This window comes from Terrapene carolina, unplaced genomic scaffold (assembly GCF_002925995.2).
Source record: "Terrapene carolina triunguis isolate 2854851 unplaced genomic scaffold, T_m_triunguis-2.0 Scaffold58, whole genome shotgun sequence".
Lineage (NCBI taxonomy): Eukaryota > Metazoa > Chordata > Testudines > Emydidae > Terrapene > Terrapene triunguis.
In genome coordinates this window covers 45,631,720-45,656,422 of record NW_020664409.1, presented here as the reverse complement: position 1 = coordinate 45,656,422, position 24,703 = coordinate 45,631,720, and the positions used below count along the sequence as shown (strand labels likewise).

Sequence of the window (24,703 nt, the reverse complement as noted above, 5' to 3'; positions counted from 1 at the left end):
TGTGCTACATCACTTACCTAGAGCTGACACATAACCACCTCTGAATGGGGAAACATTACAGTTGTTTTACTGTGAACGGTAAGTCTACACAATGTCTTAGAACCAAAAGTGAAGCATGAGTTATCCAGTTGAAACCACGGGAAGAATTTATACAGGAAGTATTTAATTACAAAGTTTGAATTTGATCAGGAGACCCCTATTCTTGTGGGGAAACAAAGGCCATTAGTCATAAATGACTCAGATATTGCTTTTGTCATCTGAAAGAAATATAATCAATATTTATTAGTAAGCTGTGGTTAAATAATAAACCCCTTCCCCCCGACTTAGCCTTAGCTTTTATAAACGACAACTTTACTAATTTGTTAATATTATGCATGGATTTTTTGTCAGATTTTAAAACATACAATGCAGAGCCATGTTCTTTGTAATATATTAATATCTAATTCTGTAAAGGACTCTGTCAATTATTAAGGCATATCTTCTGTTCCTCAGATTTCTGCATAACAATAAGTTGTCTAAGATCCCAGCTGGAAGTTTTTCTCATCTGGATTCACTAAAGAGGCTGTAAGTTTTGGAAAACAATTTTGTAAATAATGATATTCGTATTCTACTGCAAAACGGTGTGAACTGTAAAGAAAGGTTTTTAATTAGGTTAGTTAAATGAAGACCACAGCTTTCTGATAGTGTTTTTGGCATGCTTTTCACCATGGGATAGAGAAAGTGACATAATGTACTGTGTTTGTACTAATATTTCATAAGAAGTGAAATTTGAACGGAAATTAGAAGAAATTCCTTAAGACACAAGGCTGAAAGAAAAGGCGGGGGAAGGGAACAAGGCTGAAGAATGAGAAATGAAGGGGAAGGCAAATGAGGCGAAGGGAAGGAATGTGGATAGCAACTACTAAATATGGAATAAGGGGAATTAAGGATAAATCAGGACAGAATTCGGTGACTCTCAGTTAATAGAAATGGATGGCCTGTTTGTAGACATGAGAACCAAATGGTTCATTTAATTTTACATGCCTGCAAATATCATGCATTCTGTTCTTCCATGTCCTATTTGGTCGGCAAATGGACATACATGTTTTTCTTACAGAGAGAGTTTTCACTAATAAACATTGGTTAAAGTTTAAGGAGCCTCACGTTTAAGGAGTCCTTTCTTGTTGCACCTCCTCCTCTTCCTTTTCACATCTCATGATCAGTTAGCGAGCTACAGGTGTGAGACTTCAAAACTTAAATTTAACCCCTAATTTTGCTGTTTGTTCCTCAACTGTTGTTACTAAGCCATGATGTCTCCAAAACCAGATGTGGAAATTCCTGCTTGAGGGGCTCAATCCTATCCCCCCCTTGAATTTGGTGAGAATTTTGCCACCTATTTCCATGGCACCAGGACAGGGCTCAAGGCTCTAAAAAGTCTCCAGGCCATAAGGATTTATTTGAATTGGCAAATTGGTCCCAGTTCAGCAAAGCACTGAAGTACATGCTTAGGTCCATCCCTGTTCAGTAAAGTATTTCAGCACATGCTTAAAATCAAATATGTCTTTAAGTCCCAGTGAAGAAGTACATGCTTAAAGTTAAGTAAGTGATGATGGGCTTTAAGAGATGTTTAAAATTCAGTTATCAAAGCAGTTTGCTGAATCATGGCCAAAGAGAAAATATTCACAACTTTACTGTCTGACCCTCACAGTTTCAAGGATAAAGGTTATGTCTACACCACAATTAGACACCCGTGGCTGACCCATGCCAGCTGACGGGCTTTCAGGGCTCGGGCTGCACACCTGTTTAATTGTGGTGTAGATGTTCTGGCTCAGGCTGCCACCCAAGCGCTGGACCCTGCCACCACACAAGATCCTAGAGTCTGGGTTCCAGCCCAAGCCTGGGCGTCTACGTGGCCATTAAACAGACCCTTAGCCCGAGCCCCACAAGCCCAAGTCAGCTGTCCTGGGCCAGTCATGGATTTTTAATTGCAGTGTAGACATACCCTTAAAGTTTGTAGAAGTAAAAAACAGAGCCTTGCTCCTTAGCTTGATCCTTACCAAAAGCTAGGAACATAAGAACACCAAGGAAAAGAGAACACCAACACCGTATGGCCCATCAATGTGCTCTAGGTGTGTGATGCTGCTATCACAAAAAATGAGAAATTGAGGATTCATATGACTTTGTATTACTAATGCCTCCATAGGGGCCTATTCTCCTGTCAATATGTGAGTGTAATTCCTTTTGGTGATAATGGGAACTATATACGTATACTGAGGTGAGACTATTCTCTGTAGTGTTTTGGAACTAGAAGTGCCATTTACACAAAAGCCAATTGCCAGCTTACAATATTGATCAAAAAAAGCGAACATTGAAATCATTTCCCGGAGAACATTTTGTTTGATTGTTTTTCAGTCTTTTTGAGGTTCAGAAAAATTCGACTTCCTATTAGTTGATTATTTTTTTTTGTATTTGATTCCAGAATTCTGAAACTCAGAAATAAACAGTTGCAAAGCAAGTAAGCCTGCTACTCCTGTTGGGCAGCTAATGACAGAGAGAGAGAGAGAGAGAGAGCCTCAAGGGCCACACTGTTACAGAAAGGCACTTAAAATGTGTTTATAGGCTTAATCTTTTTACCTTCAGAAAGCACCACCTTTTAATATGAAAAGAACCATTTGAAAAATAGCTTTCAGGGAGGATGGTTTTATAGAATAACTGGCTAAGCTACTATAATCATCCTGAACATGTTAGCATCCCTTAAAGATGAGAGAGAGAGAGAGGGCTTGTCTACCCTTTTATACTAATGCTATAGCAGCACAGCTTCACTGATGCAGCTGTGCTACTGTAGCAGTTCAGTGAAGACACTGCATACGCTGCTGGGTGGGCTTTGCCCACAAAGAGGCGGTAGCTATATTAACAGGAGAAGCGCTCCCATCAACATAGCGCTGTCTACACTAGGGGTTAGGTTGCTATAACTGCGTTGCTCACGGGGGAAGATTTTCCCACCCCCCTGAGCAATGTAGGTATACTGACGTAAGTTACTAGTGTACACCAAGTGGTGTGTGTGTGGAGGCAGGGGTTGGGATAGTGAAGAAGGACGTTCCATTAGTTAGGGCATTAACCTTGGTCTTGGGAGACCAGCATTCAATACCCTGCTCTGCCACAGACTTCCTTTGTGACCTAGGAGCCTCAGTGTCCATAACTCAGCTCCCCTTCTGTAAACTGATGATAATACTCCTCTAGCTCACAGGGGTGTTGTGAAGATAAGTAGATTAAAGTTATGGAGGCACTCAGATAGTGGAAGTCATTTAAGTACCTGAAATAAATGGAAATCAATATTCCCTTCACGTTATAGCAGTTGACCTCATCATCATGACATATTCCTTGCAGTTGAACAATCTAAAATGCAGTGTAGCAGGCTCTGAATGTATGGTGTGATGATAGAAGGTTAAGGGCAAGAATCTGACACTAATAACCAAATAGTTATTTCAAGGGTGATTTTTTTAAGGTACGGGTAAGAAAAAAGTGCCCCTAAAAATTTTATTCTGTGAAAATTGAATCCCAGAAATATTACATATCCAACATAAAATGTATACATGCATTCAAATACTATCTTAGAAACAGGGAAAACATCATGAAAACATTACAAAAACAACTGTATATTTCAATGTCTATGTCTGTTAGTTCAGTCATGTCATTTTTAAAGTTTATAGGAATGGCCATACTGGGTCAAACCAAAAGTCCATCCAGCCCAGTATCCTGTCTTCTGACAGTGTAATGGCCCTGAAGAGTTTAGTTTTCAAATTCCTGGCTGCCTCTGACTTTAAATAGTGTGAGTTTTTTGAATGGCATCATTATTAATGTTACTTTTAGGACCAAGCCTCATTCTTGACCATTGAACAGGAGGTGGTTGTCATATAAGTGAAACCAACACATAGATAAACCAGATAGGGTTTTTTTTTTTTATTATTTATTTTTTTAAGTAAAGGCATCCATTAGTTAAGACTAAAATGAGTCATCTGGAGATTCAGTTAGGTGGATCTGTGTTGGGAAGGAGTGGAAGCACATTTCTAGAGGACCCAGCAAAGCATTTAAGCCACATATATAGCCACATATATTTAAACATACACATGAATCCCATGGAACTTCAGCAAAAGCTTCCAGTGGAGTAGGAATGGTCTTAAGCATGTTACTTAAGTGCTATGCCAAACTGGGGCCAGAGCAAGATGTAAGGTGTAGTAAGAGGTCCCTGAGGACACCTGGGTCTCCCCACACCCTGCCCAGAAATGCTGCTGCACCCAGCTGTGACACTACACAACAAATTCCTTTTGTCACTGAAGTGCTGGGAAACAGATTATATCTTGCAACTGTGTATTGGTGTGGAGAGAAAGTGATCCATGCATCCACTTCTCTCTGTAGTATGCTGAGTAGGGACAGCTATAGCTGACCCCTTCCTGTACATAGCCAGATTTTCTAATGGATATTTGCACCTTGTGGCTATTAACGTTCTGTGCTGAATTATACTGGAGCTGAAAGGCAGTTTACTGTAGTTTTTGAGATTACCTTTGTATGCCAACATATGAAAGACAAATCATTTTTGAAGAATAGATTGTAATCTTGAGCAGGGAAGCAGGAAGGAAGGAAATGCAAAATGTAACAAGCCAGAGATTTTTACTGTGTGCGTACATGTATGTATGTATGTATGTGGGGACACACAGATTATCTATTTAGTTATTTTGAAGGAACTGTACTAGCATTAAAATAGTAAAAGTTATGTTAAATATAATCCAGTTGGTGGCATGTTATTTAATGTACATTCTAGACAGTTGTTTTTATTTCATGTATGCACAGACGCTTGGACTCTAATGCCTTAGTTTGTGACTGTGAATTAACGTGGTTGGCTGAACTAATAAAAGAATATACCAGAAATGGAAATACTCAAGCTGCTGCCAACTGTGAATATCCCAAGAGACTTCAGGGCAGGTCTATTGCATCGTTAATAGTGGAAGAATTCAACTGTGGTAAGTTAAGTTGGCTGCTTGCATCTTTGGAGAGAAAATTGTTTGTGCGTCTTCTGGCTTTAAGCCTACAGGTATCTATTTTTATATATTAGAGAAAATAAACTACATTTATTTACTTTCATCAACATTTCATTGAAACGGTTAAAATACGGGTGCTTTTGGTTTAGTCAGGTCTTTAAAATGAAGAACTATTGAAGTCTTTGATTATGATCAGTTTTTTCCCCCATAGAATACAACTTAAAGTAAAACCTTGCTAAACTAGACTATATTCATCCCCATAATTAGCATGCAGGAAATAGTTTCTCTGCATTTCTCTGCAAAGATTTTATAGAATAGGTTGTAGTGAAATCTTATATTACTACAACTTCGTTTTTTTAAAATCAACTATACTAGTGAGTATTATAAAAACAAAAAACTAAACTGTACTTACAATGTACTTCATGCCTTTATATTATATGATGGAATATTTGTTATTGTGTGTGTGAAAATTAATAAAGTTCTCATGTGTTATCACTCAAAAACACTAAGGATCAATTTCTGTCTGAGTTAACACTGTTTATACAGTAAGGTGCCAATCCTGCAAAGATTTATGCACTTGCCTCTCTATACGCACAATGCTTTTAATGGGGTTATTAACAATGAGTAAAGACAATATTTAATTTCTCTGTGGAAAGTTATATCTTGGATTGTATTTTTCTATCAAGGAATGTCAGTTTGAAGACTGATTTCATTTCATGTTTTAAAATCAATCCAGATAAACAAATTTCTCTATGTATTGTTTTCTAAGTGAGAACCAAATGCTGGAAGATACCTGGAAAGAGAGTGAATTCCTCTCTTCTTGCAAATAGGCATAATAATGCAGTTCAAGCATAGCATTAATGTTTTTTGGTATCCCCCAAAGCCCCACAGTGTGTTATTCTGTCTGTCTATCCATCCATCTTTCCCTCCCTCCTTCACCATGTTAATACCTGTTCATAGTAATACAAGGAATAATTTGCATGGGGAGCCATTGTCTGGTCATGTTGGCACATATGAACATGAAGGGCAGAAAAGCACAGCCTACTTATAATAATAATAATACAAGAACTAGAAAACACCCAATGAAATTAAAAGGCATTGGATTTAAGGATGAAGGAGATTTTTTTTCAGAATCTATATAAGTTAGACTGTGGAACTCATTGCCACAAGGAGGAGTGATAGCTCAGTGGTTTGAGCATTGGCCTGCTAAACCCAGGGTTGTGAGTTCAATCCTTGAGGAGGCCACTTAGGGATCGGGGGCAAAAATCAGTACTTGGTCCTGCTAGTGAAGGCAGGGGGCTGGACTTGATGATCTTTCAGGGTCCCTTCCAGTTCTATGAGATAGTGCCCCCCCATGGCTGTGGAGTGATGGAGTCAGGAATTGGGGGATGGGGTGGTGCAGATCTTCCTGCCATCAGGGGAGGTTTCTGAGGCTGGATCTGACCTGGTCCCAGATGCTTGTTGCAGGAGAAGAGGAGCTGAGTCCAGCACAGGATAGGAGCCACTGGCTGGGGCATCTCCAGCCATCCCCCACCACTGTGATTTGCTGCTCCAGGTGCCCAAAACTATATGCCCGCACTGCTGGGGAGGGGTGTGTGACCACTCTTGCAGCTTTCCTTTGCTTCCCTGTCAGAAAGTCATTTTTCTGTGGGGAAGCAAAGAAATTTCCAGGGGACATGAATTCTGTGTGCATGCAGTGGTGCAGAATTCCTCCATTAGTACTGTGTCTTATGCCCCTCAGAATGGTCTCTCTGTAACTCTTAATAGAAGGCAGAATCTGAATGACTCATCTCAACTCTATGGTTCCTCTAGGGTGCTCCTTGGAGCAATGTAAACTATAATTTGAGTCTATGGATACTAAGATAACTAGATTTATTGATTTTGAATTAAATATGTCTAACTATACTATCTTTTAAAGATGTATTTGTCTAGGTTAGTTTGGGAGTCTGTCTTTGTGTATGTGGCTGAAAAGATGTGATTAAGAGATTGAAAAAAATGAATGGAAGGATTATAGGAGAGAAAGCTACAGAAAAATAAGCAATTTACTGTGGAAGTTGTAACGTCTGTCTGAACATCTGTCACTTCTAGATTTTAATTGATAAGTGAAGGATTCTGAAACCTTTAATCAAAAACTCAATTATATTCAAATTAAATTAATGTAAAATGTTAAGTGATTAGCAGTGTAGTCTAATTTAATGCCCATTACTTCTATGTGCTTTTATGGTAGATTAAGGTGACCAGACATCCCAGTTTTATTATGGGAGTTTTAAGGTACTTACTGTTTCAGGATATTAAAATGTTAATTAAAATTTCTGCTTCCAAAGCATATTCTTCCATCCACCTCCTCCTTTGCATGCACTGAAACATGTAACTCAGAGAGAAAGATATCTTCTATCATTGTGAACTATCACAAGGTGTCATGGAAGCAAATATCACAGCCAGAGGAAAATGAACATGACAATATTACATTTTAAAGAGTTTTGTTGTATGGTGAACCAGACTGTACATATTCATTAATTTAGTGCAAATATAGTGTCACTCTTAACTACAGCCTTTCTAGGCTATATCCAGCTATCATACTATAATAGAATCCGTGTTAAGCCAATGAAAGTTTCCTACAAAATGTTTGTGGTAGGATATGACTACTTTACATTGACAGGCTGGTTAATATAATACCAGTGTCGACTACTAGGTATCTTACTACAAAATGGAGCTGAATGAAAAACTAGTTTTGGGAAATATTTTAAAATTATTTTCATTCTGAAGGGTTTGGAATGGACATAATTTTGGTTTTTACCACATTTTTCATAATTTTTAAAGAACATTATGGATAACACTATCATAATGGTCATTGTAACTTTTCGTTTTCCAAAAACAACTCTGATTAAGACCCTTTACATTTATTAAAATGTGTATGTTTGTCTCATGGCTGTGAAGTTTGTCTGAAAGCATCAATACAATGTAATGTATTGGCCACTATATTTCTGTAATACTGAAAGAGGAAAATTTTCATGTACAGGTTTTGCAATCAGTACGCTGCATAAAATAAGCAGGTAGTTAACATTAGTGCAAATGCTTGCAAAATGTTACTAACAGTGCATATAAAATCTACAGGTATAATGATCTACAGGTAACCTGAGCCCATGATGTCCTGCTATTTTAGACATAAACCCGTGTACTATAGATATGACTAGAAACTGAAATCCCTTCCCATGACCAATTTTGTGTGTTTCTGAAATAAAAATCATCCCAAATCATGACAAAAAGTCAAAACTGCAAATTTTTTCACAGGAAGGAATTTTCAGAAAAAATTCATTTGGGGAGAACTGAAACTGATTTTTTGAGCTTGCCAGCAGCCTGCAGAAAGTGAAATTAACAAGACCCTTACAGACAGACAGCTGAAGAACTGACATTTGGATTTCCCTGTGGAAAAATGAAATTTTTTCCACAGCAAATTTTGATTGTGTGAAAAGGGCATTTTCTGACAGAAAATTCCTGACCAGTTCTAGTGTACTGGCACATTTTCTTCCTAAACTTGAAGCATTTTCTCTTCTATAGTAAGTAAGAAAGGTTTTGATTTTACAGAATATATAAACTAAAACATACATAAATAGATTCACCAAAATAGGAAAATAGACTAACCCGATCCTAGATCCTAATACTGAATAATATACGAGCATGATTATGTAAATTGCTTGAAAATACAGTGGTCACATTTTAAAGGTTGTTTTTTTTTCTTTTCCATGTTGAAAGATTCTACCAGTATATGAAAGATTCTTTTTTTCTTAAAATGGGAAATACCGATAGACTCAAAAATCCTTCTCAGTCCAATAGACATTTTTCAATGGCATCCCGTGTATAAATATTTTTTTTATTTTATGTGTTTTACTGTTTTTTTAATGTATTTATCTTATTTGTGGAGCTGTAAGAAAATACTCAGTACAATACGAGAAATCAGTCCTGAGGAGATTATGGTCAGAAATGTCACTTTTCTCACAACTATCATTGCATCTTGCCTTTAGTAATGAACTTAAAAAACTTACATTACATTACTTACATTATAGGTTCCTGGATGCAAATGTTGTGGAGTGTTTTAGAAAAAACAGCATTTTTTAAATTTCTAAACAAGATCATTTACATTTAATAGGCAGAAGTCAGAGTTTAAACAAACAAATGATATTAATTATTTACCAACTGCAAAACTTAAGACTTGCAATAGCAAATCTGATTTCAAGAGCGGGTGCTTAGTGTACGCTGTGTTATTTTCCCAACAAAACCTCTAGTCACATTTTAGATCATGTTGAAAAATTACGTTTTCCTTCCAAAAGTCAGCATTAAACTTTTTGGTGTCTTTTGTTCTTACCCTTTCCTTTTTCTCGCAGAGAAACCTCGTATTACTTCTGAGCCACAGGATGCTGATGTTACCCCAGGGAATACTGTCTACTTTACTTGCAAAGCAGAAGGAAATCCTAAACCCAAGATAATTTGGATACGTAACAAGTAAATCTTAACCAATCATTACACATGTATACTAGTCTATTTTCAAATGCTAATTATTATTAACACCTGGGTTTGTGGACTAGCAATCTAGAATGAGTGTGTGTGTGTGTGTGTGTGTGTGTGTGTGTGTGTGTGTGTGTTTTCTAATCTAAATCACTCTGTATGAGACTGGTTATGAAAATTCTACACAATTCATTTTCAATGAAACTCATGGGGGGAAAAAGTTATTATTTAATACTTTCTTCACTGACCTCTATGCTGCCTTGGCCTATTTTTAAAAATGAGAGGGAACTCCAGGGTCCTTTAAAATGCCTCCTCCCTTGCATTTTCCATCAGAACTCCCCCATGCCTTAGGTGCAATGTGCACAGGTTCATTTTCCAGATGAGGTAGCTGAGGAACAGAAAGTTAAAATGATTTGCCAGAGGTGACATAGGATGCTTGTGAGAGAGCCATAAATAGAACTCTAATCTCTAAAGGTAGGTCTACACTGCAACTGGGAGTTGTGACTGCAGCACATATTCCAGTAGCCACAACAGCAGGGCTGGTGGCACAGGCTTGTCTTCAAGGCCTGGTCTACACTACCCCCCCACTTCGGACTAAGGTACGCAAATTCAGCTACGTTAATAACGTAGCTGAATTCGAAGTACCTTAGTCCGAACTTACCGCGGGTCCAGACGCGGCAGGAAGGCTCCCCTGTCGATGCCGCGTACTCCTCTCGCCGAGCTGGAGTACCAGCGTCGACGGCGAGCACTTCCGGGATCGATCCCAGAACATCGATTGCCTGCCGCCGGACCCTCCGGTAAGTGTAGACGTACCCCAAGTACGAGCCCACCCAGGACTTTACCTATGTATTCAGGTGGCTAGCCTGTGCGACTGCCTGTGTCATTGCCATACATTGCTATTTTTTGGCAAGCTAGCTCAGTCAAAGCTAGCTCAGGTATTCCCATGTGTGTTGTCCCAGTTGCAGTGTAGCCATAGCTTGAGGCACTTGATCCATGTGTTCTCCACTTAGGGTGACCAGATGCTAAGTGGAAAATATTGAGACCGCCGCAAGGGGGTGCCTTTTACACTCACCCGTTCAGGTCTTCCGCGGCAATTCGGCGGAGGATCCTTCAGTCGCTGACGGTCTGCGGCGGCATTTCGCCAGCAGGTAATAAACCTTGCCGCCAAAGAAAGCACCCGCCGCCGAAATGCCACTGAAGACCGTCAGCGACTGAAGGACTCGCCGCTGAATTGCCGCCGAAGACCCGGACGGGTGCGTGTAAAAAAAAAAAAAAAAAAAAAAAAACACCCGAAACAAAATATCAGGACAAATGGCGTACTTCGGTCAGGACGCAGGACAAACTCCTCAAAATCGGGACAGTTCCGATTTTATCGGGACGTCTGGTCACCCTATATCCACTAGACCAGGGGTGGCCAACATGAGCCTGAGAAGGAGCCAGAATTTACCAATGTACATTGCCAAAGAGCCACAGTAACATGTCATCAGCTTGCCCCCCGCCCACTCCCAGTGCCTCCCGCCCACCAGCAGCCCCGCCGATCAGCGCCTTCCACAACCCTCCCCACACCTCCCTATCAGCTGTTTTGTGCCGTGCAGGAGGCCCTGGGGGGGGGAGAAAGGGGAGAAACGAGGGCACGGCAGGCTCAGGGGAGGGGGTGGGAAGGGGTGGAGTGGGGTTAGGGCCTGTGGCAGAGCCAGGGGTTGAGCAGTGAGCACCCTCCGGCACACGGAAAAGTTGACACCTGTAGCTCTAGTCCCGGAGTCGGTGCCTATACAAGGAGCCACATATTAACCTCTGAAGAGCCACATGTGGCTCCGGAGCCACAGGTTGGCCACCCCTGCCCTAAACCATAATGCCTCATGGAAATTGCTTCACATATCTGTACTTAGTGAAGCCAACTGCAAAATCAGACTAATCATGCTTACTTACCCAGAGTGCTCTGAGACCTACAGATGAAAAAAGCACTATGTAATATGAAAACATTGAGACACATTTTTAAGATGGTCTAACTGAAGCACAGAATGATTAAGTGACTTGTCTAGGAGGTATTATTGCTGAGTCTGATGGGCATTGGCTAAGAATGTGAGTCCTTTTCTTCAATTAATTTGGAGAGCTAGTTGAAAAATTGAATTTTCATTCTGTGGGAAATTCTGAGATTTCAAAATTTGGTTTCACTGCAAATTGCAACAAAAAGGGAAAATGGTATTTTGCAAAATAAAATATTCCAAAATATTTCATTTAATTGTTATCAAAACATTTCTATTTTATCATTTTGACCTTTATGTTTAAAACTTATTTTTAATGTTGTCTTAAAAAGTATATTATAATATAAAAGTCAAAATGATAAAATAGAAAGAAAAGATTTTATCCTTATTGAAATGAAATGTTTCAATAATTTCCTGACAAAGATTTTGACTGAAGTGATATATTCCTGTGAAATGTTTCAGTTTACTTGAATCAACATTTTTCAGACAGAAAACTGTTCTGTCAGAAAATGTTCAACCAGATTGGTTAATTTTCTATGATTTTTAGCATGCCATGACAGGCTGTCCCTACTGGTGGTACCACATTCTGGATAGGTACCTGGCTCATGCCTCACCCCATCTCTCGTGTCCCCTACTGGTGGTTGCTTCAGTGCAGTGGGGGTCTCTCTTCTGGTAGACAATGACTAGACCCTTTGGCAAGCTCACCAGTGGAGCCAACCCCCTTCCGGGGAGGCATAGGTAACAGAGTCTAACCAAATATATAGACGTCTGTAACCCTTCTGTCAGGTGGAATTGGTAGCAACAAGGGCTGGCTTCAATGTTTTGGGGTCCCTCTTAACAATATAAAACAATAGCCCCACCCACTAATGTGGGAAAACTTAACACCATGCCAAGGCGCCTCTCAGAGGCAATACTTCCCCACTCACAAGCACTGAGTCTGTGTATAACAAAAGAACTTTTATTCAAAGGGAAAAGGAACCAAGCATTAGTTTGGGAAAACACCGCAGCCGCATTCAAAAGCAAACCTGACCCCACAGTGCATCGTACCGTGTCCTTTGCTTCAGTTTCTCACCTACTGGAGGGAAAGTCCAATGAACAAATGCCCCTTTAAAACATCACTCCCCTCTCCCTCTGCTGCAACTCACTCACAGTTGGTGGTCCTCTGCTAGTGAAGAGTTCAGTGGTGTGTTCATGGGGTTCACCTCCCGCCCCTGGGGGGACGTCGAGCAATGCCTCAGCTGCTGCCTCTGCAACTGGCTCACAGCTGCTGCTGTTTCTCTGCCACCACTGGCCACTGCTTCTCTGCTGCCGCTGCTTGCTGCTCCGCAACATCATGTTCTGAGGTTCTGTCACTGAACCCATCTCTCAGTGATTTCAGCAGGTAGGAGGGAACCTCAGAGCCAGTGCAGTCTCTGTGTTGTCTTTCACTGTCCCCACACAGTGTCTACTGCTTAGCCCCTAGACCTGCTCACCAGTGATGTCAGCTCTAGGAATCACCCGCCAGAAACAATGACTTTCAGTTGAGTCCAATCAGCTCTGCCATTGAATGATGGAGAAGAGCAGGTCCAACGGCATCTAGGACTCTTTGGGCAGATTCCTGTCCCCACCCACTCTCCTCTTCACTGGGCTTTGACATCCTTAATCCCTGCTTAGCAGGTGAGATTCAGTTTAGGGTGACCCCCTCAATCTGGACATGCTAAGCACAGTTCTGCTGCCCTTTACTCATACAGTGAGGATAACAACATTTTCATTACCTGTGCATTCAAATACAAAGGTGACTTGTAACCCAAAACCAGCGAAAATTTTGGCAAAGCAGTTCCATCTGTTGTGCACCTAGGCAGAGTAGGCGTGTCTGTGCAAACATGGTCTGCTCTGGGCAGTCTTTTCCTCTGGCTCATCACTAGATGTCAGGGAGAGCTCATTCAGACCCTGCTTACAAGTCCGACATCCCCTACATAAGAGTCTCAGCCCACGTGCAGGCTACTGTGGGGCGCATGCCCTATCCTCAGTGCTTGCAATGTTTCTATCCTCCTTTTCTCCAAGAGAAAAGGGTTTTTTCCCCCTTTGCAAGAGGAGTGTTGGTAGTGGAGCCCAGGCCCTCCCTCTCCACTGGGTTTCAGCCCAGGGCCCAATGAGAGGCAGCAATATCAAATACCAAGCAGTGCTTCCGGGCTGCCTCCCTCAGCTGCTTCCTACCACTTCCCTTTCCAGTCCAGGGTGTGGTCAAAAGCCTTGCAAATGATCCACCAGAAGATGGAATGAAGAGTTGCCTAGTCCTAGGAAAAGGCTGGTCCCACCCGGGGGCAGCTGCCACTTGCAGTCTTCTCTCCTGCAGCCAGCAGTAATGCTGTACCCTTGCTCAGGAGCTCCCAAGATAGGTGTCTCCTTGTCTGCTGTCTGGCTCTCTTTTAAACTCCTCCTCCAGCTGGAGCAGGCTCTGCAGGTGCAGCAGGGTGGAGCTACCTGGCCCATAACTGCTCCTTAACCCCTTCTGTCCCAGTGTGGAGTTTACATACTCCATCACACATCTTTCCCCTGTTTGTAATGAAGGTAGTCTGTGCTGTGCATTCTATCTCATGATTTTGTATTCTTTGCCAAGTGCACACTGAGGTTTCTTTTTAGAAAAGCATTTGAGTACATGCTTAGTCCATCCCTGTTCAGGAAATCACTGAAGTATGTGCTTAACTTTGAACACGTACTTAAATCCAGTAGAACAACATGTTCAAAATTAAGAACACGCTTATGTACTGTCCTCAGTACTTTTCTGAATTCAGGCTTGAATGAAGCTAGACTCTTATTAGATTGGTTAATTCCTTTCATACCTTTAATTTAATAATCTGGTGGTGCATGCATCCCAGTTATTAAAAAAATCAATAAGTGTATGTGTATACCTACACAAGAGGAAAAAACATAAATCAAGAAACTAAAGCAAAACCTATTTCATTTGCAAAACAAAGGTTTCTAAGTAACAACCATATGGCTGCCTGTCACAACATTTACAAAACTAAGAGCTAAAAAAGGAAAAGGATGAATAGTTAATAACATCACTGCCCATATAATAAACAAATGTCATTCCTATCGAGTATAAAGACATGCATATTACTTCACAGCAGCCTTAATCTGACTCAAAGTTAATATGGTTCTTTCACCAATATCTCAAAATATACACATGCCTCAAAACCCTTCCGAAAAAGTGAGTTTCTGCTCCCTGATGTCCCTCTTCATAAATACAAGCCAAGTCAGTGAGTGATTTCTGGGGTGCAATGGACAAATACCTCACACCAAGAGGCATACCCTAGAGAAGACTCACAGTCCCCGTCTACTTTCCCTTTCCTCTCACCGGACAGAGGACAAAGAGCTGCTAACTCAGAAGGGAGCACAGAGCCAGTCAGCAGCAAGAACTGGCAGGGGCAGGGGGAGGGTCAGCAGTTGATTCCCTGGCTTAAGGTCCCCAGCATACCCTCATCTTTCTTGGAAAGAAGGGTTTGTTCTTCAGCGGGCTGTACCATCTTCTTAAAGGAATGGGGGTGGGGGCTGTCACAAGTATTTCCAGACATGACTGCCTCCCACTTCTCACTCCCCTCACCCCCCAACCCATGTCTACTATTACTGGAAGCAGCGTGTTTCTCACTTTAATACCAAAACTGTTCCCAGTTCCTGGGCACGGGGCAAGAAGGGGGAGATATCTGTAGCACTTCTGCCTCTCCCTTCTCGTAGCAACCTCCCCACTTTTTCCCAACTACCTCTCTTCTTTGGGTAGCTTATTCAACCCTTAAGATGCACCAGGTCCTTGTGTGTGTTGTGTGGGACACAGGTGTTTCATTCCCCTTCCCTGCTTTTAGGGTGGTTTTAAAGAAATTGAACCAGTCTGGGGCTGGGCTGCTACTTGATATCATAAAGACAAGGGGGGAGATTCAGCTGAAGGTCCCTATATATTTAAAAAAATAATTTCTTTCAAAAAGATTGAAATTGACCATTTATTCACCCTAGCCCTCACGGTTATGAAAAGTGGTACTCAATAAAGAAATTGAATGTGATCACACTTCAAACCACACATCTGTCATTATTCTTAAGAATCAGTAATTATATAAGTAATGTACCCAGAACTTCTGCTGTTAGTTGATAAATAGATTAACTGACATTTCCCCCATTTAAAAAGCCCCTCCAAATAAAAGTATTTAGATACTGAAAACAAGGTAACAAAAATAATCAATTTTTAAAATAATCCAAGATGGTTGTGATGAAATATGCATTTCTTTATATTTGAGAAAATAATGTATTTTTTTATAATATAAGACATGTAAGATTTATTATGTCCTTTTGTCCTTAAAATTCCTTGCCTCTGAATGCTTATTATTCCATATTCAAAGTGCTTGTTTTTTGTCAAAAATGTTATAGTCAAAGTTTTTGTCAAAGATGTTATACTATTGTCACTTAGTATACTTAATTGTAGTTTGAAACTCAGATTATTTAAAAAAAATCTTCTTCAATTAATTCAGCTATAACTGAAGCTTTGTGGGGGAAAAATACATACCCCCAACCACGGTACAAACTGTTCCAGAAGAGTCACTCTGTGTGTTTACGCTGCTTGTATCATAGTCACACCATGTTGCCCAGCAGGGAAGTTGCTTCGGAAGAAGCTACTGGCTACGTGTCTTGAATGTCCTTTTGCAAATCTACAGTAGCCAACATAGATGGATAATTGTTTACAAACACTGCAGAACCTTGTTAAAACCAAACTATTCCAGTCTGCCTAAGCAAACTAAAATTTTTGCAAGTTATTTTCATAAGAAACTGTCACACTGCATCAGTCAGAAAAAAGGAACAAAGAAATTTTGCCCTGAGCAAACAATACTGATGCCCCAAATGAGTAAGCAAATGCTCCTCTGGTGTGTAATCTCAAATCCAGCATGGTAACAGCAAAATTAAAAGAACAATTGCCAATTAAAAACAAAACACATGTGCTAGAATGTGGTGTTTAATGGCAGCCTTGAGTAAGAGGTAGTGTATAAGTGTTTCACAAGTTCATCCCAAAGTACCTTGTCCCTCTTGCATTAGGATAAAATAATTGACTGCAGTGTTGTAAAGGGTGTTGTTCACTTATCTTCATGTGTTTAGCCAGCTCCACTGGGGAATGGAAAGGCAGAGTCAAAATCCACTCCTTTCTCCTCCCCACTTGTTCACAGAGGGGAGTAGTGGCTATACAATACCTGTGCTCTCCACAGGACCCAGACCCAAATCCAGGTAACCTTGATGCGACCATGTACAGAGGATGGAATCTTACTACTTTGTACTGTTAGAACCGGGGACAATTTATACCATTTTATTAAACAAAATCAGAATAAATAACAGAGGGCTCGTTCCTGCAAGGTACTGAGAGCCCTCCTCTCCCATTATCTTCACTGGGAGATGAGGGTGTGCAGCACCTCACACTATTAGACCCATAATTAGAAGCTGACTATTGCATCGAAACATGTGCATGGTCCCAGTATCATTAATTTATCCTCCATCCCAAGTATGAAATTCAAATTTCATAATATGCAGATGATCTATTAATGTATAGTAAATCCACTTGTTTGCCATCAGGATCTGGTCGTAATACTTTTCCCAAAAATATTCAGTGTCTTTTTCTTAATTTGTAAGATGATAGAAGTGTTCCAAAATATGCGGATTTGACAAAGATAACTTGTCAGAGTTCTCCTCTATTTTCAGCCACTCGTTGGATATGAAAGATGACAGGCGGTTGAATTTGCTTGAAGATGGGACCCTCATGATTCAGAATACCAGAGAATCTGACCAAGGCGTCTATCAATGTATGGCCCGGAATGTGGCAGGCGAAGTCAAGACACAGAGTGCTTTCCTCAGATACTCCAGTGTTCCAAGTAAATACTTTCTGCTTCTTTGCGTTATGTCTAGTTTGGAAACACATTTTTCATTTACTTGAATACACATATATCTCTTTTTAATTCTCAGATATATTCCTTAAAACATCCCCAAACCTCTACTTGAGGGTTAGTAAGTATTCACTTAAGTTTGTATAATTTTTCATTTTATTAATTTGAATTACAGTACTGCTCTGATCAAGATCAGGGCCCCATTTTGTTTTGCACTGCACAAACACATAAGAAGAGAATCCCTGCTGGAAGAGCTTAAAATTTAAGGGGACCAGAAGTGGGAGAAAGGAAGTGTTGTCATTCCTATTTTATGGATGAGGATCTGAGGCGGAGGGACATGATGTAATTTTCCCCAGGCCATCCGGAAGTCTGCAGCAGACTTGAGAATTAAACTTCAATCTTCGGAGTCTTAGACCAGTGCTTTACATGAAAGATCATCCTTACTCAAAGAGTAGCATAGCAGTTTAGTTTCAAAAGGTGGAAATTAAGCCCCTTTTCACCTTGTTTTTCTCTTTCTTTCCTAGCCAAGCCCAGTTTTATCATTCAACCCCAGAATACAGAGGTATTAGTTGGCACCAGCACCACTTTGGAATGCATGGCCACAGGCCACCCCCAACCTCACATCAGCTGGACGAGAGGAAATGGAGAGTTGCTGGATGAATCCAGGTACAACATCACTTCTTCTGGAGGACTTTTCATTCAGAACGTTACATTGCAGGACCACAATCAGTTTATCTGCCATGCTCATAACAACCAGGGCTCTATCCAAGCATCAGCAAATATTATTGTTCAAGGTAAGTAGAACATGAAGCTGCTGTTGAGATTTCCATGGCTCAAGCGTGAAACATAGCTTTCAGGTCATGTGTGTTAAGATGTGTGCTTTGAACTGTCTGATGAAAATGTGGACTCCTTGTTGTCTTGCAATCTGTTGTCTGGTCTATACTAATATGTCTGTTAGTCAAATTTTGCCTCAGATACACATGTACACAATACTTGTTGACTGAACAGTAGAGGTGTATACATATCTGAGGGCAGAACTGAGCCCTCAAGAGTCAATTTATTAGAACTATATATTAGTTATTTCAAGCATTCAACGTTTATTAGTAAAACACTGGGCCAAATTCATCCCTGGTAACTCCATTGACTCTAGTAGAGATACACAAGGGATGAATTTGGTTTGTTTATATGAGAATATTTTACACCAGCTGTATAAAATCAGGGAAGACCAACATTGACCAGCACAGCTACACCCAAAATAGTTGATGGTGTGCAAGACATCATTTGGCTACCCCTGCTACAGGGTGACATAACCATTTGAGTTAACTTTGATCAAACTTGATGGTCCATTTTAGGACCTTATAGTTAAATAAGCAGTTGGGTAAACTTATATGACCCATAGTGTCTAAAAATGAAAAAAATCCCCAAACCCTCTTTCTAGCCAGTAAGGAAAGTAATTTCTAGTTTTAGAGGAGTTTGGCTTGTTGTTTTACACCTAATGTGTTTTACACCCACCGGAGCTTGTTGAGTGTGTGAGGATTCATTCCTAGATATGAGTTGCAATAATTAATCAAATGTAATAGTATGTTTTTATGCCGTGCTTATCATCATAGACTCGTAGGACTGGAAGGGACCTCGAGAGGTCATCTAATTCAGTCCCCGGCACACAAAGCAGGACTAAGTATTATCTAGACCATTCCTGACAGGTGTTTGTCTAATCTGCTCTTAAAAAATCTCCAATGACCGAGATTCCACAACTTTCCTATGCAATTTATTCCAGTGCTTAACCACCCTGATAGTTAGGAAGTTTTTCCTAATGTCCAACCTAAACTGTCCTTGCTGTAATTAAAGCCTATTGCTTCTTGTCCTCAGAGATTAAAGAGAACAATTTTTCTCCCTCCTCCTTGTAACAACCTTTTATGTACTTGAAAACTGTTACTGCATATCTAATGCAAACTGATACACAGAGATACAGAAGATGGACTATGACAGAAAATGTCCACAGTCTGGAACACAGCTGGATATAGATTCTTCATTAATCATTTATCTTTTTTTCTCTTTAGAAATTATTTATGAAGAAATTATTTTTAAATATTTATTTTACTGTTTCGAATTGTTTGAGTATTTTTTCCAACCAGTTTAGCCTTTGGATTATTTACAAAATACCTTCTCTAAATATTTGTTGTTTGCAATTTGCTATTTATGCTATATGATTGGTCACTTAAATTGTGTTGTGGGTGGGAGTTTTGAAGTGCTCACTATTGGCCTAATTCTGCTTCCATTGACATCAACAAGGGCCGAGTTAGGTCAACACAGATGGTTTGAAAATCTTACCAGGTATAGTTTCTATTCCTGGCTGGCTGATCGAAGTATAACAATCAGTAGGCTGCCTGTCTAAATCAATGTGGCTATGATCTTCTCAGAATCAGTTGAGAAGCACTTTAAGGAGAGAAAGAGAGTGTACAGAATGAAAGCAAGCCCAGAAAATTTTAAGGCATTTAAAATCTTTCCTTGTCTTCATTGATCGTGTTCATGAAACCCCATGCAGGGCTGTTGCAAGGAAGTTTCGCGCCCTAGGCGAAACTTCCATCTTGCACCCACCCCCAGCCTTGCGGCAGCTCCCCGCCCCCCCTCCGCCCTGAGGCGCCTCCCCCGCGGCAGCTCCCCCCCCCAGGGAGCCGTGTGGCAGCTCCCCACCCCAGCTCACCTCTGCTCCGCCTCCTCCCCTGAGCACGCCGCCCCCGCTCTAATTCTCCTCCCCTCCCAGGCTTGCGGCGCCAAACTGCTAATTGGCGCTGCAAGCCTGGGAGGCGGGAGAAGTGAAGCGGCGACCGCGCGCTCGGGGAGGGGGCGTAGCAGAGATGAGCTGAGGTGGGGAGCTGCCGCGGGGGGGGTGCCTTAAGGAGGGGGGGAGCTGCCGCAGGGCTCCCCACCCCAGCTCACCTCTGCTACGCCCCCTCTCCGAGCATGCTGCCCCCGCCGGCAATGACAATAATTGCATGGAGTGGCCGCTGCACTGGGAGAGGGAGTCTGAGCCGCACATGTCAGCGCGCCGCCGGGCAGCCCAGCCCAGGAACGCTGTAAAAAAAAAAATTGGGGGCAAAGCTTTTTGGTGCCCCCAAATCTTGGCGCCCTAGGCAACCACCTAGTTTGCCTTAATGGTAGCACCGGCCCTGCCCCCATGGACTGCCATCGCTAGTTCACTTGAATACTGAGAGATCGAGAAAGAGAAGGTAGATTTACTGGCTGTCTAGCAATCTTTACACCTCTTTTTTTTCTGGTCACGCAATAATTACATATGCACATGAAGGTCATAAGCAGATCTTCATGTCTGACTCATTTAATTGCCTGAATGCCAGGGTTTTTGTCAGGGCACTCCCCTGACCCATACACAAAGCATATACTATTTCAAGTTCATTGGCTAAATCCACTAGTCTCCCTGTATATGTCCCTGTCATTTTCAAACTACTGGCCACTGTCATAGGCATGCTCAATTCTGACTACAAAGGGCAAAGTCTCCTATCTTCATCTCTCTAGTTCAGCGGTTCTCAAACTTCATTGCAACGCAACCCCTGTCTAACAGCAATAATTACTACACAACCCCAGGTGGGGAACCGAAGCCTGAGCCTGCCTAGGCCCCAGGTGGGGGCCAAAGTAGAAGCCCAAGGAAGGCCTGTAACCTGAGCCCCACTGCCCAGGGCTGAAGCTGATGCCTGAGCCCCACCACCCGGGGATGAAGCACTTCAGCTTCAGCCCTAGGACCCACCAAGTCTAATGCTAGCCCTGGTGACCCCATTAAAATAGAGTTGCAACCCACTTTGGGATCCCAACCCACACTTTGAGAACCGCTGCTCTAGTTTGATTGCTAGGCCCCATGCCAAGACTTTTTGGGGAATTATTGTACACTGTTAACTCTCTCCTCTCTATCCCATACTGTATATAATTCACTGTTACATATGTCTGCCATGTCATTTATCCATTATGCTCTCCATTTTTGAACTCCTAAATCATGGGCTTAAGCAGCCATCTGTGCCTTGGTGGTGATGGCCCATACATGACAGTATAACCATCTGGAAGTTGCCTTCCCAGATGGATCCAGAAGTTGCAAGTTCTGAGGTAATTATTTTCTCTGTTTACTGGTTGGCCAAAGTCCCTGTACAGAGCCAGATGAATAAGTACATTCTATCAAAACTTCCAATCCACATCACTGCCCATACACTGCACTTCAAACTATTTTATTCACTTTCCGCCATTGCCTTGTTAAAAAATTCACTTTACAGTCCCCGTAAATGATTTCTTACATGTCTAATTAAAGAGCTCTGCATTTCTCTTCTCCCTTCAGATCAGTTTAACCCTGTCCATCAGTTTAAAAATACTTAACAGAATCCACCCAGTAATGCTAACAATAAATAAACCAATCTGTTGCAAAGAGAAGATACCTGACCACCTTTGTTTCTAAACTTCATAGAAGCCTAGAAGTCATGGTGTCTCAAAGGCCACTACTATTTTCTAGAGCTGAATTGTACAGCTTTAGTAGCTTCAATAAGCCAAGTACATAACAAATATCCTTGAATATAGAAGAGTAGGAAAGGTGCCTTCTAATAAGTATGACAAGGCATACATCCACATGTATCTGAAAGGTCAGGTGATAGATCATGCCTTGTTATATGTGCTTTTCCTTGTCAACTTCTTGCAGAGTTTGTTTTTTTTTCATCGTGACCTTTTTATTCATTACTTTAATGCTATTGAAATAACAAGACTTGCTTCTAGAATGGTTTTACTTATGTTTGTAACTGTAACACATGCTAGATCATAAAGTAAATCAACTTCTGGAATTGACTTTAAAACTTAACCAGTGAGAGTGTGGCATGTAGAAGGCAAATAGGATTTGGCCTTTTATGGGCAGGACCTATTGGCATAGGTTTAGCACAGATTTATTTGGGGAGGAAAGGGAGGTTGGGTGACATTTGAGTGCTTACATAGAAAGGAATTGAGGAAAGTATTCCCTCTGTAGCATGTTGCCACTGCTGTGGGGATATTTCTTATGAGAGCAGTGTTGTAAGAAAATGCAAATTATTATTTCATAAATGAATAAAGAGTTCCTTTGTGAGGCTACCACAATAAACTTTCAAGCTTTCAGTTGGTTTGCAGCTCCCTTTCAAAGACAGAACAAAAGCAACAGTAAATATTTGAGCAAAGAAAAGTGTTCAATATCAAAGCATCAAAATAAATGGAAAGTCTTAAAAAAATCAATTCTGATCATTCAGCCCTTGCCTTCCTGTTTGAAGTTTTTGAATATCGCAAAGGCAAAAATGCATACATTTAAAGGAGAAAAATAAAAAATGACAGCAAAATCATCTTTATACTTTCTCCAGTATCTTCTTCATATGATAGCAGGAAGGTTTTCATTATTATATTCAAAAATACCCAGTTTGTGCTTTGAATTTGTGTTGGTATAATCTGAATGGTTATAATTATTTTTATTACTCTCATTTTTTCTTCTTCTTCACAAATTATCATAATTGTGTTATACAGTATATGGACTAGCGGTTTATCACAGATGTCCAGTAGGATTTAATCTTTGATTCCTCCCTGTTTGGGTTCTCTGCTACCATTATTATTATTATTATGATGATGATGAATATCTCAGGGTTATTTTACTTCTAATTTTTTCTTGACAATAAATAGTTATTTCCCACAGATGTCACATCTTATCGATCCTTATTTGTCCTTCCTAAATAACCTGTATATGCATTTTGCACTACTTTGTTTGGATGTATACTATTTATAATGCATAACCTATAATAATACCAGCAACAGAGTGCAGTTTTTCATCTATAGAGACCATATGATTGAAATTGCCATCTGCTTGTCCTTCAAGATTCTTTACTGCTTTCTTGTTACTTTTATGTATCAGTGTGTAGCGCTTTAATTTCTCTTTAGCTGGATCATTAATCAACCAACTGGTATGCAAAAGGATGCTTCTTTTATTTCACAGTGGAAACAGATTGCATGTTTTGTTTTATACGTTATGCTTATATGTCATTTTAGCAGATGCTCCATCTTTTTGTTCCGATTACTATAGTATCCATATATATTGTGGCAGCAATTAGAGTGAATAACATAAAATCTGCTCTATAGATTGGCTGAGGCAAGCGATAAATAAAAATGGAAAATATGTTTCCCATTCAAAAGTTGAAATCAGTATGTAAGGCAGGTGCTTAGTTTATAAGACTTACAATAATTAACACTGTAAATCAAAACTCATTCCCAGTAAGCATCTTTGTGTGGCCAGAAAGGTTTTGCCTTGATTGATTTTAGTAAGATGACAAAACTCAGTTTATGTGATAAATATAAACATAACAATAAGTAACAACTTTGATACTAAGATTCCTCAATGGAAATAAAGTGTTTTAAGTAACTTCATGAATTTTTTAGCATTGGTGATCTGCTTGTGGGCTTTCTATAACAATAAATGAGAGCGTGAAAGAGTCAAACTTATTACAACATCAAAAGGTCTACCTTAGAACTCCCAGTTTTACCCGATTATAAATGTAGTGGCCCAAGAACATAAGTTAATCAGTGACAAAAGAGATGAGATGTGGAAATGCCAAATCATTTGGATTTTAATCTTCTGTTTTCCTGGTTGTAGTTAGTACTGGGTTTTGCTCAAGTTTAAGCCAACTCTTTTGGCTGTTTTAATTAATTCCCTACAACATGGCTTTCTGCCATAGCATCTTCTGAAAAATCTACATGGGATTGTTGTTTGGGACTTTAGACAAAAGTCTCATTACACTTGATGGTACTTAGCCATTCTTGAATCTCACTTGAACATAATTAGTATATTTTGTTTGTGATGCAGTAATTAATGATAATTCCTTTTTCAAGCCAGCTCATCTGGAGGAAGAATTCTGATTAGACAGTGAATATTCTCGAAGGAGTTATGCCCTCCTAGGCAATCTAAAATTCTGTGCAGGATGTGTATCTTTCTGTTCATAGACATATGGAATCAGTGACTTTTAAAAATTTAAACATTTTCACACCATGCTGCCACTATGGAATTACAAGTTCTAACTTTGGGCGTTTGTAGTTACTACAGGTTCCTGAGACAATGAATTCTGAGTTTTAAATGGTGCCTAATGCATATTCACAGGGAAAAAATGAAGGTGAAGATCTGGTTGAGCTGACATATCAGTAACTTAATGGTATAACATATTACAAGCATGTTTTAATTATCCCCAAACCAAACATTACATACCCAGGAAATTCAGAGTTAAGATTAAATTTTAAAGGAACCCAAAGCAGTTAA

The 24,703-nt window shown here is 40.3% G+C and overlaps 1 protein-coding gene across 1 annotated transcript in view; it reads left to right on the top strand.

Moving 5' to 3' along the window:
• PXDNL (peroxidasin like) overlaps nucleotides 1–24,703 on the top strand; it is a 291,769-nt gene that overhangs the window by 177,020 nt on the left and 90,046 nt on the right. Inside the window, exons 9-13 of the mRNA XM_026647339.1 lie at nucleotides 493–564; nucleotides 4,828–4,997; nucleotides 9,398–9,515; nucleotides 17,216–17,385; nucleotides 17,922–18,191. Of these exons, the coding sequence (XP_026503124.1) occupies nucleotides 493–564; nucleotides 4,828–4,997; nucleotides 9,398–9,515; nucleotides 17,216–17,385; nucleotides 17,922–18,191 (800 nt within the window). The remainder of the gene's footprint in view (nucleotides 1–492; nucleotides 565–4,827; nucleotides 4,998–9,397; nucleotides 9,516–17,215; nucleotides 17,386–17,921; nucleotides 18,192–24,703) is intronic.